Source organism: Primulina huaijiensis, chromosome 18 (genome assembly GCF_012295235.1).
Source record: "Primulina huaijiensis isolate GDHJ02 chromosome 18, ASM1229523v2, whole genome shotgun sequence".
Taxonomy (NCBI): Eukaryota; Viridiplantae; Streptophyta; class Magnoliopsida; order Lamiales; family Gesneriaceae; genus Primulina; species Primulina huaijiensis.
Window position 1 is genome coordinate 7,499,772 of NC_133323.1, and position 13,467 is coordinate 7,513,238.

The 13,467-nt window shown below is 31.9% G+C and overlaps 2 protein-coding genes across 7 annotated transcripts; both read left to right on the forward strand.

Annotated features, from left to right (window-relative positions):
• Positions 1–1,486: 1,486 nt before the first annotated feature.
• On the forward strand, positions 1,487–4,652 carry LOC140964936 (ADP-ribosylation factor-like). Of its 3 annotated transcripts, none has more exons than XM_073424929.1 (6): positions 1,487–1,624; positions 2,608–2,778; positions 2,921–2,991; positions 3,189–3,308; positions 4,156–4,274; positions 4,362–4,652. In XM_073424929.1, the coding sequence occupies exons 2-6, from the start codon at positions 2,631–2,633 to the stop codon at positions 4,447–4,449; spliced, it is 546 nt and encodes a 181-aa protein (XP_073281030.1). In that variant the 5' UTR covers positions 1,487–1,624; positions 2,608–2,630; the 3' UTR covers positions 4,450–4,652. The 3 variants fall into 3 exon arrangements, with proteins under 3 accessions (XP_073281030.1, XP_073281029.1, XP_073281031.1); XM_073424928.1 differs by having other exon boundaries at positions 1,494–1,619; XM_073424930.1 differs by having other exon boundaries at positions 1,511–1,641; positions 2,626–2,778.
• Positions 4,653–8,616: 3,964 nt separating this feature from the next.
• On the forward strand, positions 8,617–11,386 carry LOC140963734 (AMSH-like ubiquitin thioesterase 2). 4 transcript variants are annotated; one of them, XM_073423114.1, is made up of 8 exons: positions 8,617–8,973; positions 9,593–9,797; positions 9,914–10,003; positions 10,123–10,185; positions 10,330–10,404; positions 10,594–10,656; positions 10,923–10,975; positions 11,085–11,386. In XM_073423114.1, the coding sequence occupies exons 2-8, from the start codon at positions 9,600–9,602 to the stop codon at positions 11,257–11,259; spliced, it is 717 nt and encodes a 238-aa protein (XP_073279215.1). In that variant the 5' UTR covers positions 8,617–8,973; positions 9,593–9,599; the 3' UTR covers positions 11,260–11,386. The 4 variants fall into 4 exon arrangements, with proteins under 4 accessions (XP_073279215.1, XP_073279216.1, XP_073279213.1 ...); XM_073423115.1 differs by having other exon boundaries at positions 9,624–9,797; XM_073423112.1 differs by lacking the exon at positions 8,617–8,973 and adding an exon at positions 8,980–9,098 and having other exon boundaries at positions 9,624–9,797.
• The last annotated feature ends 2,081 nt before the right edge of the window (positions 11,387–13,467 follow it).

Genomic DNA, 13,467 nt, shown 5'->3' on the forward strand with positions numbered 1-13,467 from the left:
TTGTAATGAAGATATACCATTTTCTTTAATAGTCTCGCTTAGACCCAATGACTCAAGATATATTTCTACATCTAGAGTCCATGACATATAATTTTTCCCCGTAATGTCGAGTGCAACAAATTCGAGCTTTGCCAAGTTTGACATGGTGGTACTAAAAAAAATTATGATGCATTTTATTAGTTAATGAATAATGCAATACAAAGTAATGGATAAACAACAAATACAAGCATTCGTAAAAATAAAGAAAACACACGAAGATGATATTCTCCGGTAAATACAAGATTCGTGAGTATTATAACCAAAATAATTAAAAATAATCTTGAGAAAGCCATCTTCTTTTTTTTTTCGAAAATTTGATGAAGAATAATTTTAGAGAAGAAGAGAAAGTTTGAGTGATTGAATGTTGTTGTGAGATCATATTTATAGGGCAAAAACTAGTCGTTTTGTTACCGTTTATGACCGTTGGTGTACAAAAAAATAAATTTATGTATTTGTATAATTTTATGGTAATAATATGATGTATATAATATTAGTCATGTTTAAATAATTATGTATATCATATCACATTATTATAATGATGTGTCATAATGTATTTTTTTTAAAAATCTTATAGGATTTTATACTTGTCTTATCCCTTACCGGGAGTGTGGGATGCCGTCTTAACATCCTCCCAAGATTTATAACAAGTTTTTTGAAAAAATTATTTTTATTATTTATAATAACATTTTATTATATATTAAATATATATACAATAAATAAATAAACAATAAAATAAATATTATTACTTTTGTTACCTTTTTCTTCTGTTTTGGAGCTTGAAAAAATATGGAGAACTTTTAGAGCTTCATGCTGATAACGTGTTATGAAAAAATAAAAATTTACGGTAAAAAGTAAAAATCTCAAATTCTCAAAATTATCACACTACACACTTTATAATATTTTTCTCTCAACTCAATTATCTCAAATCTTTACAAATGGAGACCTATTTATAGGATTTCCTTGGAAAACAATCCAAAAATAATTTCATCTTTACATACATCATCACACACTAATTTTCAATATTCAACACCTAATTTTACTTAATTTTCAACATTCAACGTTATAATTTTCAACACAAATGTTTTTCACATTTTCAACAAAAATAATAAAATCACCATTTATAATTTGTGTCAGGGCTACAGGGAAAAAAAAACTCATGATTACTGAATTTTAATCAAAATTTTGACAGATGATTTTTTTTACATATTAATAGTATAATTAATTGCTATCGAACAAATTTTAATTGTTACCGAAAATCAGTACCAAATTAATAAAATCAAATTAATGACGTGTCGCCATCTAACTCGCCCGCCAGCGTGAGCGAACAATATTCAATGGTCTATATTCGCCAAAACAATGTCATACGGTTAATTCTTAAAAGGCAACGCCGTTAGTCTACGAAATATCTAGGGGTGTTTTGGACAATATAAAAATGAGGTAGGAAATAATATAAATGACCAGTGGCTACCCATTTCATTCTTCCAGAGAGAAGTTATCGTTCTGTTCGCGCTGTTCTGAGGGAGCTCCGTTTATCTTTCTCCACGTTCTCTCTCCAGCACCTCGCCTGATCTGTACTTCCGGTGAGGTAAAAATCTGAATTGCGTACGAGTTGTTTTATTGATTTTGGTGGATTCGCGGTTTGATGTGGTTTTTTTTTTTGTTTTGTATTTTGTTGATTTAATTAATTTTTGGATTTGTGGTGTATGGCTTGCGATTTGCGAGGTTTTTTTTTCGGTGAATTTTGGTGTTTTTTGTTCTGATGCGGAGGGATTGGTGGAAAAATGAAGCATTGTTTCGTGTGAATCGGCTTAATGTTCTTGTGGATTTTGTGAATGTGCGGCCGGCTGTCTTAGATTTTGGTTTTGTTACGATCTTATCTGAGATCTGAAGTTTTTACCTTGAGGATCTCGGTTAATTGTTTTGAGAAGCTAAAATCCTTTTGTTTACTGATGAAAATTATGGATACGCCTGGTTTGGCTCGTAATTTCTGGTGAAAGTTTTGATTTTTGTGAGCTTTAGCCCAGGAAGTTTCTTGCGTTTTATTATTTCTCTTAGTTTTATCTGTATGAGAATACGATTATGTACCTGATGTAGGCCTTTAATTTATGTAGCCTGGAATAAAAATTATTGGTGCTCCACACGCATTTCTAGTTTGAAATAATTTCATCAATACTTAGTGATTTAAAATAATATATTATTGATTCAATGAAATCGATGTAAGACCAAGTAGTTTTGATGATTGAAAGTTTACGTGAATTTGAATGCAATGCCAATCGTTAAGAAGGTTGTGTCTGTCGTCGCGTGTGGATTTCCTTTAGTTATGGACAAAGGTGTCAGGCATACATATGTTTCATAGTGTCTAGATGTTTAATTGGAAAGGGGGAAGTAACAAGAATACAAAAAGAGTCATGTTGCTACAAATCATTTATTCTCTCTGCATACATCACAGAGCACCTTCTCAGACTTGTACATTTATTTTTACTGTCCTGATTCATGAAATAACATTTGCATATCTATCTTTGTGTGTTATTATTATTTTTATTCGATTTGTGCCATGATGGTTGTTAGGGATCAAAGGAAAGAAAGAAAAAATGGGGCTGACATTCACTAAGCTTTTTAGTCGGCTTTTTGCCAAGAAGGAGATGCGAATTCTGATGGTTGGTCTTGATGCTGCTGGTAAGACAACCATTCTGTACAAGCTCAAGCTCGGGGAGATTGTGACTACTATTCCTACCATCGGTACGGCCCTTGATTCTGAAATTTGAATGATGCTGTATCTCTCTGTTTTCATGATCCTATTCAGTTTATCTCCATTTTATCCTTTGGTTTTAAGCTGGATTTTTTTGTTTTTACCTTTGTGGGGCTCTCGTTCCATTTTCAGGTTTCAACGTGGAGACTGTCGAGTACAAGAACATCAGCTTCACTGTTTGGGATGTTGGAGGTCAGGACAAGGTGAGACTTGTTTTTAGTTTTTTGTCTACCTCTCTATTTTTATCACTTATTGTTTAAAACAAAACACTTGTTAACTTGCTCTCCTTTCACGGACCATTTTTATCTCACGTGATGATTGATTAAATCCTGTTCCATTATGAATCTATTTGTGCTTGAAGTGGCAAAAGAGTTATTGTTTTTTTAAACTTATTTGACAGATTCGTCCATTGTGGAGGCATTACTTCCAAAACACCCAGGGTCTCATTTTTGTGGTAGATAGCAATGACAGAGACCGTGTTGTGGAGGCAAGGGATGAACTGCATAGGATGTTGAATGAGGTGACAATCTTTTTCTTTTCCCTGTTTGTTTCAACTTCCAAAAAGTGGAACGCCAAACAACTGTTGGTGACTGAGGCTCTGCATTCTGTTAGGAAGTAGATCAACGTTTGGGGGACATCTTTTCCTATAGTTTTCTTGACCAGAAGTATGTTGTCAAATCGTATGGCTGTATTTCATGCTTCATGTTTATGGTGATTGGTTGGGGTAGAAATAATCGGGTGATTTTTTCAACATATCTACCTCTATTTGTCATCTATCTACATATTAAATACTCTAGAGAACATAAAAGAGATCCACAGTATTTGTTTGTTTACGCAATGTTATTTTTATGGATAAAACTTGAACTATCATTCAAATACATCACATTGCAAATGCCATTATGATGTTGGCTTAGAAAAACAATGCTGCGTACTGTGCATGATTAACTAGTTGAGTAACTGTTTTACAAGGCAGTGCCACTGGTAAAACACGCGTTGATCATTTGTTATTGTCAATACATGCAGCGTTTTCTTTAATATAATATCTCTGTGTACAATGAATTTAATGTATGATAATTCCCTTCTGGTAGAGTTAAGTGAAAAATATGAAATGAGTCATTGTAATGAACACATGTACTTTTGATCCCTTGCAACGGTGATGTTTACCCTAAGGGGTAGGTGTGGGTACAAAAGAAGTCTTATCCTTTGGCCCTGCCCCTATAGCTGCTATCTGCCTTTTGTGGGACTTTTTACATGAAGCAGTTTCATCTCAGCCAATTGAATTACTAAGATTTTACGACTCTGCCTTCAAATTATTGGTCAAAGCTCCTGCTGATCATTTTGCTCAAAATTTGGCCCCGTTTCTTCAGGACGAGCTGAGAGATGCAGTGTTACTTGTATTTGCTAACAAACAAGATCTTCCTAATGCAATGAATGCTGCTGAAATAACCGACAAGCTTGGCTTGCACTCGCTCAGGCAGCGCCACTGGTAAAACACTCTTAATCTAGTTGCGTCGATCATCTGTTATTGTACGATACACACAGCGTTTTCTTAATATTATATCTTTGTGTGCAGGTATATTCAGAGCACCTGTGCTACCTCTGGGGAGGGGCTTTACGAAGGACTGGAGTGGCTCTCTAACAACATTGCTAACAAGACATAAATCTTGATAGCGCTGTTTGTCCGGTTCTGGATTTCTATGTTTTAAATCTCTGGTCTTGTGTGGCTTGTTATATTCTGCTTTTCAGCTGTGTTGGATATTGTTTAGGAACTTTCAATTGGCTGTATATGTAAATGGTTTTTCATTATACATTTGCAACATTTTGTTTAGTTTTGAATTTGTTATTATGGAATTGTTACAAGAAATTCTGGTGACCAGAGTGCATTACAAGATATATATATTTAACGATAAATATTGCATATTGGTATTATTTTTAAATATTAAAAAAAGCAAATGTGTTGCACGAGAAACCAAATTGGTTATGATTCAATTATGCACTGTAATGATTTTAATACAATGCTAATGTTTATTCGTGTGGATAAGTATTTTTTGTACATATTCAAAAATTTGACTATATTTAAATTCTGGTGCAACTAATTTACCCTGGGTCAAATTGATTTGACAGATTTTAGAAGATTTGATTTCAATTTCAAATCTACTGTATATATTTTACACAAAATTATAATGAAGTATTTGAATATTGTTCAAATATATATTTTTTGCTTAAATATTTCAAATATTTGATATAAAAAAGCAAGAAAAAAAAACGATTAATCAAATATTGACCACAAGAAACGCAAAAAAAAGCGCGATCTTCTCAGATAAAATTTTAAGTAAACTTTTATATTTTTATAAAAATAATTTTTAAATAATAAATATTTGATAAAATAAATTCAAAACACTGAAATAAAACCAAAGTTTGTACGCGGAAGGTGGCATAATTATAGAATGATATTGAATTAGAATCTGCCAAGGAGATGGACAATTAGCATTATTAATACAATATAATTGTAGAAAACTATAGATATTTGTAATTTGTGACTTTATTATTTTGAGAATTTGAAATTTTAAGCATTTATTTTTTAATTTTGTATGTTGACGTATTATTTAATCTCACTTGATATAACTAAAATTGTAATTAAACTAAAAACGTTAATTTTCATTTAATTTCGCCTTAAATTTGTAAAACTTGAAATTTGACTCGTCATATTCCTCGTTTTTTTAGAACCTCGTTTTGTACCGTTGTTTATCTTGTGGTTGTTATTTTTAGGAAATATGTTTTCGATTTAAATCAGTTAATATATAATCATTTATTTTAAATTTAAGAGTTTTAGAGGTTATTGTACTTTTTTTTTTTTATGTATGTTGATGAAATGTCTATAGAATTACAATATGATAAGTTTTGTGCTTCTTTCTTGTCGTACATGTATTTGCTAGCTTGACTAATATATACAAGCAAACATGTACATAGCTGTTAATTTTGAAATTGGATGAACATTTTAGCGGCTCGTTCGGAAGTTATTATATTAGTTTTGAAATATTATATGATTTATGTATAGTCGATAAAATTTTAAATCTTTTTATTATTTATAATGGTTTGTTTATGATTGTTGATGAATTTGACAGATTTGTGTTATTTGTAATTGTGAAACCCTGATTTTTCGGAGATAAGAATTTTGAGATAAACATATCAAGAATTTAAATAATGAGATAACAAATACTTATATATGTGATATATATTTATTAATAACCTAGAGAAATATTGTAAAACTCCGCAAATTCTAAATCATGTATTTAGTTGTACTTAAGATGGTATTAATTTATCAAAGATTTAGTTATTTTAAACTCTTCAAGAATTTAATTAAGAAGTTATCAATATAAATAATTTATACACCTATGTATATGTATATGTATATGTATATGTATATGTATCTTGTGATTTATAAAGAGATTATATAGATACACGTATGAGATGAATAAATAAATATACATATATAATTGATTTAGGAGATAAGATAATTTTGGTAAATAAGCATGGTTTGGGAATCAAGTTTTGCGAATTTGGCATGTTATAAAATATGGAAGAAATATCCTTGGAATTATGGAAGAAGTATCAACTCGGTTATGGTAGGATTTTTATCCACACACCTATAAATAAGAGGGTCTATGCATTCAAAATTTATACATTTCAAGCTCAAAATTTCGAGCTCCTCTCTCTCCAATTTTCGAGATTTCGTCCCCCGAGGTGCTTCCAAGAGACCGAAAATCTGCCAACGTTCTGAAATTTCGTCCCATCACTCCAGGCATCATAATCCAATCTCCACCGTTCGAAACATACTTTCATATGTTTTGAACAACATATCCAAAATTCAGTCAAATCCAATGGTTAGTATTTAAGATATAGTCGTTTCAACAATATTGCTCAGATTCTACGCTGGAACAACATATTTACGGTTTATTGTCCATGATCTGGTACAAAGAAAGCCCAAACGCAATCTCCACCGTTCATATTTTAAATAACATACTTGGGAACGTGTTGTACAAGTTCGAGCTTGATCCAACGGTTCATTAGGTAGCAAACGTGCCTGCAATATTGGCTGATTTTTGAAAGAAAAATTTCAGCTTGTTCCTTCAACTTTTTCTTCAAGCAAGATCTAAAGTAAGTGAGTTTTTGCTATATTATAATTTGCACACTTGTCCTTCGTAAGTGTGTTTTTGCTATATTATAATTTGCACACTTTTCCTTTTTAAGTGCGCTTTTGTTATGTATATATTCTTTCGTAAGTGAGTTTTTGTTTGCCAAACTTGTTCTTCATAAGTGGGCTTGTTTTAAAATATGTTGCGTATGGATTATTTCGTTTTTAAAAATTTTTTCGAGCATAATTCCTTGTTCATAATATGTTTTCTTCAAGATTTGTCGAATTATATGTTCAAAGCACTGTTAGAATTCGATTGGATATGGGAAATGATTTCCGAACTATGACCCTTATACAGTTGGATGGTAACCGTTGTACGGCCTCACTCCATAGAGGATTAACATATTGGACATGGCCTCACTTCTGAGAGGATTAACATATAGGAGACTGATATATCAGGAAACCATGGACATGAGATGACTTTCAGTGCTATATGAGTATGTTATACGAGTACGATATGTGATGATGTGCATGAATATGAAGTATGAATATCCGTTATGATTCAAGTTTTGATATTTTATGTACAATTTGAATTCAAATATATGTATTTGTTGTTATATGTCTCGAACGGCCCCCACTTGTTGAGTATTTCCCAAATACTCACCCCTTACTTTCTCCCCATCCAGATAAGAATGAAGAGCAATTGGATGAAGAGGAGCAAGAGCAATTTTGGGGATGGTAAAAGATTTCAAGTTATTCCAGAAATTTTAAAGCTTAGTTTATGTTTATCGCTTCCGTACTATTAAAAAATTTTAATTAGTTTATTTTGGTATTTAAGTTGTAAAGGCGATTCTTTTGAGGATTATGAGAAATAAACTAGTTTTGGTATATACTGTACTACGAGGCTTGTTGTTTGACGATTATGTGATTGTTGAGAAACGCCGGTGTCGACTAACCCCGGTCTCGTGGCGTGACAGTAATGGTTTGGTTTTTTTTTTTATATTTTGACGGGTTAGCAAGCCTAATCTACAACTCGTGGTCGGTTGAGGTTTTCCAACCCGTCAAGTTGGTAGGACCAACTTGACCCACCCCATTTGATGGTCGATGGACGGTTGAGATGTGTCAGATCTAACTATTTTTACAGCTTTATTTATATATATGTTGTTTTTTTTTGTTCAATCTCTCTTATTTGTGTCCTATCAAAATAGTCTTGGATCGAATTTAGTCTCGCGTTATTGATATGTTTGTAACTCATTACTTCAATTATTCATCCTGGTTTGAGTCTATTGGTGACCAATTTTACTTTCTTTTCCTATAAATTTTCCCTTCTCTTTGCCTAATTTCACATTCTTTCTCAATTTCATATAGATAAATATCCAACATGTGGTCAAGAGTCATGAAGGATCATTTAGACACAAAAGTTACTAAATCGAGAAACCACTAAACTATATATTTACTAAAATAAGTCATATGCTACAAAAGTTGACATCACATGGGACACATGGCATTTGTTTATTTTAATAATGGAATTTTGAGTATTTCAAATGTTAGATGATGACACCAAATGCCTATGTTGTAATAGATAACTTAATACAAATAAAGAAATAGATAACATAATATATATATATATATATATATCTCTCTCTGTGTGTGTGTGTGTAAAATTTATACATGATTGTTAGTCAGCATATGTTGTTTGTGCGGAAGGCATGTGTTATTTTAGATAGACGTACGTGACATGATTGTCATCGAGAAAAAATACTAAACCTGCCATCATGTTGCACAAATGGCATCATGAATTTATCTTTTTTTAAGGAAGATAATTTATCCAATTTCATAAAAAGTTGTGATTCAAGAAAAATCAATATTCGAGTATGGTTTGAAATAAAGATTGAAATTATTGGAAGTTTTGCTATTTGAAAAAGGCAGCTGATAAAATTATAAACAGCCAAAGTCCGAAGCATCATCAAAGGTGATATAAGCAGCGCACTGACAAAAAGAAAGATAAGGCTTCTGAATCTTATTGCTCCCACATTTTTAGATGGAAATGGTGGGTCTTTTTTAACTTTCTTGAAATTACTATCTTTTTTTTTTGCTGATGATGAGCATGGATTTATTGGCTTTCCGATGTTTGGATTTGCAAAATTTCATGTTTTGAATTGTGTCGGCTGTTGGGTAAATCTTTGATTCTTGAATTGGTGATTCTTGTATTATGTTTTTGCTTGATCCCTGTTTTGATTTTTTTTTTTTTGTGTGGATAAAAGATCAATTTGATCTTTTTTTCACATTTCTGAGATCTTGAATATTCGATATAGCGAGAAATCGTTGGCTCTGATGATTTTGGAGTGTTGCTGAATAATGGGTCTATTTTGGGCTATGTTATCATGTGGGGTATTTATGTAGACTGAGTTTTGGTACTCTTGTTCGATAAGTCGCTTAAGCTTTGAATGAACAATGGGTACTTCATTTTGGTAATCCTGCTGAAAATAGAATTGCGAAAATGGTTGTTTTGCTTTGTAAAAATCCAGTTAAATTGGATATTGCTCTGAAGACAATTCCCCTCTAGATGTTATTGTTCTTGCAGCACATTATTGCAGTTGACCATATACAACACTAAAGTGATTTTTTCTAGTTCCTGCTACCAATATTGATCTGTGTACTTTTTTTAGAATTTTCATGGCTGATGAACTCGGTTTTCAAGGCGTGCGTGCTGTCACGAAGTCGTTTCCGCCTCCCGGAATCTCATTTTTGCAGCCTCCCCCAGGCGTTCCCGAAGTTTCACGGATCACAGGTGCTGATGCAGTAGATGGTCCCTCGCATTATTCTTCGAGTAGTCAACCGGAAGCATCAAAACATCTGAAGGACATCCATGTGGTAAGCTAAAAGTTGCATGATCATGCTTTTAAACTGAGAATCAAATCCAGGAATTCATAAATCATAGTTAATGAGTTAATGATTCTATGAACGCTTGATGTGTAAGCTTTTATCAGTCAGCACGTTTGATGGAGGATTTTCTTGACCTTGCAAGTGACAACACCAGCAAGAATCTTGAAACATGTGGAGTTCTTGGCGCCTTTCTTGTAAGTTATAAATTCCTTATTTTTGAACAAAAGTGCGATTGCCAGATGTCAGTGAATTTGATAGTGATGAGGTTTTTAAAGATGATATAAAAAAATGCTATGGCCTATGGACGATGCAGGAATCCGGAACTTTTTATGTGACAAATCTAATAATTCCGAAACAAGAGTCTACCTCCAATTCTGTAAGAATTTAAGTTTTTCACGTTGTTCCTCTTTTTTTTTTCCATGTGGTTCCTCTTTAAGAGTGAAACTATTTCTTGGTTGCTTTGTTAAACACAGTGTGTTGCCTTTCCTAAATTTTTACTAAGTTTCTTGTTACTTTACAGTGCCAGACTGTAAACGAGGTGGAGATTTATTCTATACAAAATGAAGAATCCCTTCTCCCTATCGGATGGATCCATGTAAGTTTTTGCTACTTTTCTTTCTCGAACTTGCCATTGTTTATCGGAAAAGGTTCGATTCAAAGTCAAACTGCTACTAGAGAGAGTAAAAAGTTGACGTGCATACGGCAATTTACATTTCTCCAGATTAAAGGGTGTGAGTTTATAAATCTAGTTTTTTGCTCATTCAACTCTTTTAAGATTTTGTAGACACATCCTTCCCAGAGCTGCTTCATGTCTTCGGTTGATCTGCACACCCAGTACATCTACCAGGTGATCGCACTCATCGCCATTTCTTTGAATCTTCAACTAACATTATCACCTGTCGCATCTAGTTTTATCATGTTATCATTTTCATAGCTTTAGTAGCTCACTGATCAATATATGATCAACATGAAGTAGCTTGATCACTACAGTTGCCTGTAATTTTGATTATGTGCATTAGAATTATCAACATTTTCTGATCTTCATTTTATTTCGTGACCTGCAGTCCTGCACTATTTTCACCTAATTTTCTGTTGCTAAATCTTGGTTTCAAGGTGATGGTACCAGAAGCTGTAGGCATTGTCATGGCTCCAACTGATACGTCAAGGTCTCCAAATCTGGCAGCTTTTACATTTTACTACTGTCTGTTACCATTAAATCCCACCTAGAGTTTTCTCCTGGTTTGTATCTAAATCAATGTAATATATACCAAACAGGAAATTTGGGGTATTCAGGTTGTCCGAGCCTGATGGAATGCGTGTTCTCAAGGAATGCCAGGAGAAGGGATTTCACAACCACGCGGAACCAGCCAACGGTACCCCCATATATGAGGATTGTTCAAATATTGTTTTTAATCCAAATCTGAGGTTGGAAATATGTGACTTGAGATGACATTGTATGTACATGTCTGTTTTCCTTATCCTACTCGTGTTTTTCTTGAGATGATCGTCCTTGTACAGTCAAGAAACTGAAAAATGTATATAGTATCAAATACTATTCACTATAAGCTTTCTCTTTACCGAAACAATCCTTTGATTCTTAACCGTCTAGCATGCGACGACCTGAAATAACCACGTCTGAGGGTGTTGGGTGTTGAAAATGGATATGAAATGATCCTCTCAAATGTTCCAGTATCTAGATTCAACTAGCTATAGACTACCAGAAGTGGACCAGAAACACTTCCATCATAAGCATTGGTTGCTTTGAGCCTTAGCTCAGCAGAGAAGTCGAGCTTAAGGTCGCGTTGGCTAATTGGGATTGAGTTCTGCCTTCTGTCTTTAAATTGTATCGATTGCTAAAAACTGTACAAGTCTGTCTGTCTTCCCAGCAATTATATGGAAGATAGCAAACTCGAACTTGGGTTTAACGTTAGTCAAAATGTGTTTGTGATATTTGATCTGCAAAAATATGTTTTTGCAGTTCTTGGGTTCACATGTTTTTTCTCATTTGAAAATCCGTATAAAATATTGAAAATATGATATTTGAATATCATATGTTTAAGATCTGATATTAATATATGATTTTTGAGTACTCAAACTTGCATAACAAGTATTGTTTTTAATGATTTATTTTTTCGAATGAAAATCGATACAAAATATTGAAAATCGTTGTATTAATATATGATATTTGAGTATCAAATGTTTTATATATGATATTAATATATCATATTTGAGTACCCAAACGAGTGTAGTAAATATTAATGTTAATAAATTTGTTCCAATTTTTTTTTAAAATTAAAAATCTTATTTTTTGTACCAGATTTAAAACAATAGGTATTCAAAAATCATATATTAATATCATAATTTCAATATTTCGCACCGATTTTCACCTTAAAAGGCTCAGGGGATGCTGAATTTTTGTGTGTGAGTTATACAGTGCATAAATAATTTTTCTCTGATATGAACTGAACAAAAACCTATATTTAAATTTAGAGATTTAAAAACAAGTTTTCCTTGTTGATTTCGTATTTTCTCGTGTGCTTTTACTCAGACGGTATGTGATTTATTATTTATGTTTTTATTCAGTGAATTACTTATTTAATATTTTTATATCATAAAACTAATTTATGATAATATTTCAAATCTAATTTATGTATGAATATACAAATCTAATTTATGTATGAATATACATTTAAAATAAACCAATTATTTTATCATGGTTACATATCCTTTTTAGTAAGTATTAAGTACAATGATGATAAAAAAGTCTTACAATATCACACGAGTAATGCTACGTGTACAACCAAATTTGTACAACAATTCTTACAACACAAAAAATTCAATACAAAAATTCCATTTATCAACATCTCATGATAAATTCAATGCAAATCTCACGATATAATAACAAAATCTCACGATTTAATTGTTGTAAATATCGTTGTACGATATTTTGATTGTACCTTTAGCATTATTCATATCACACACATCAACATCTTTAAGGTATTTAAAATATATTTATCTATACATTTTAACAACTTATTAAATTAATATTCTATATTAATTTATAAGTTCCTAGAAGAACTTGCAAGAAGATAGTTTGTAAGTTATTTATAATAAATTTACCAAAAACCTCAAGCATAAATTATTATATATTAATAAGAGTAGGTCTTGTGTAAGACGATCTCACGAATCTTCATATGTGAGACGGGTCAACCCTACCGATATTCACAATAAAAAGTAATACTCTTAGCATAAAAGTAATACTTTTTCACGAATGACCTAAATAAGATATTCGACCCACGAAATTGATCCGTGAGACCGTCTGACAAGAGTTTGTGTGTATTTATAAATGGCACAAACACGATCATGTGTAAAATAATAATTATCATGTATATAAATCATAATTGTTAATAGATTGAGTTGATTAATAAAATTTTGCTATAATTTTAATTATTATTTGGATATAGATAATGTAACAATATTAAATATGTGATTTGGAAAGATGATACTTGAATTTTTGAATTTTTAAAATAGATTAAATATTGTAGTTGAATAATTATATGAAAAAATTATTTATATAAATAAATAAAGTATTTTCGTAAAAACTAATTGGTATCACAAAATCGGACCATCAACAACATCAACGTATGTGTGTGTGTAT

Coding starts and splice junctions, on each gene's coding strand:
- LOC140964936 (XM_073424929.1), top strand. CDS start 2,631: ATGGGGCTGACATTCACTAAGCTTTTTAGTCGGCTTTTTGCCAAGAAG. Junction 2,779..2,920: donor GACTACTATTCCTACCATCG/GTACGGCCCTTG, acceptor TTCCATTTTCAG/GTTTCAACGTGGAGACTGTC. Junction 2,992..3,188: donor ATGTTGGAGGTCAGGACAAG/GTGAGACTTGTT, acceptor CTTATTTGACAG/ATTCGTCCATTGTGGAGGCA.
- LOC140963734 (XM_073423112.1), top strand. CDS start 9,051: ATGTTTGGATTTGCAAAATTTCATGTTTTGAATTGTGTCGGCTGTTGG. Junction 9,798..9,913: donor ATCTGAAGGACATCCATGTG/GTAAGCTAAAAG, acceptor AGCTTTTATCAG/TCAGCACGTTTGATGGAGGA. Junction 10,405..10,593: donor TCCCTATCGGATGGATCCAT/GTAAGTTTTTGC, acceptor AAGATTTTGTAG/ACACATCCTTCCCAGAGCTG.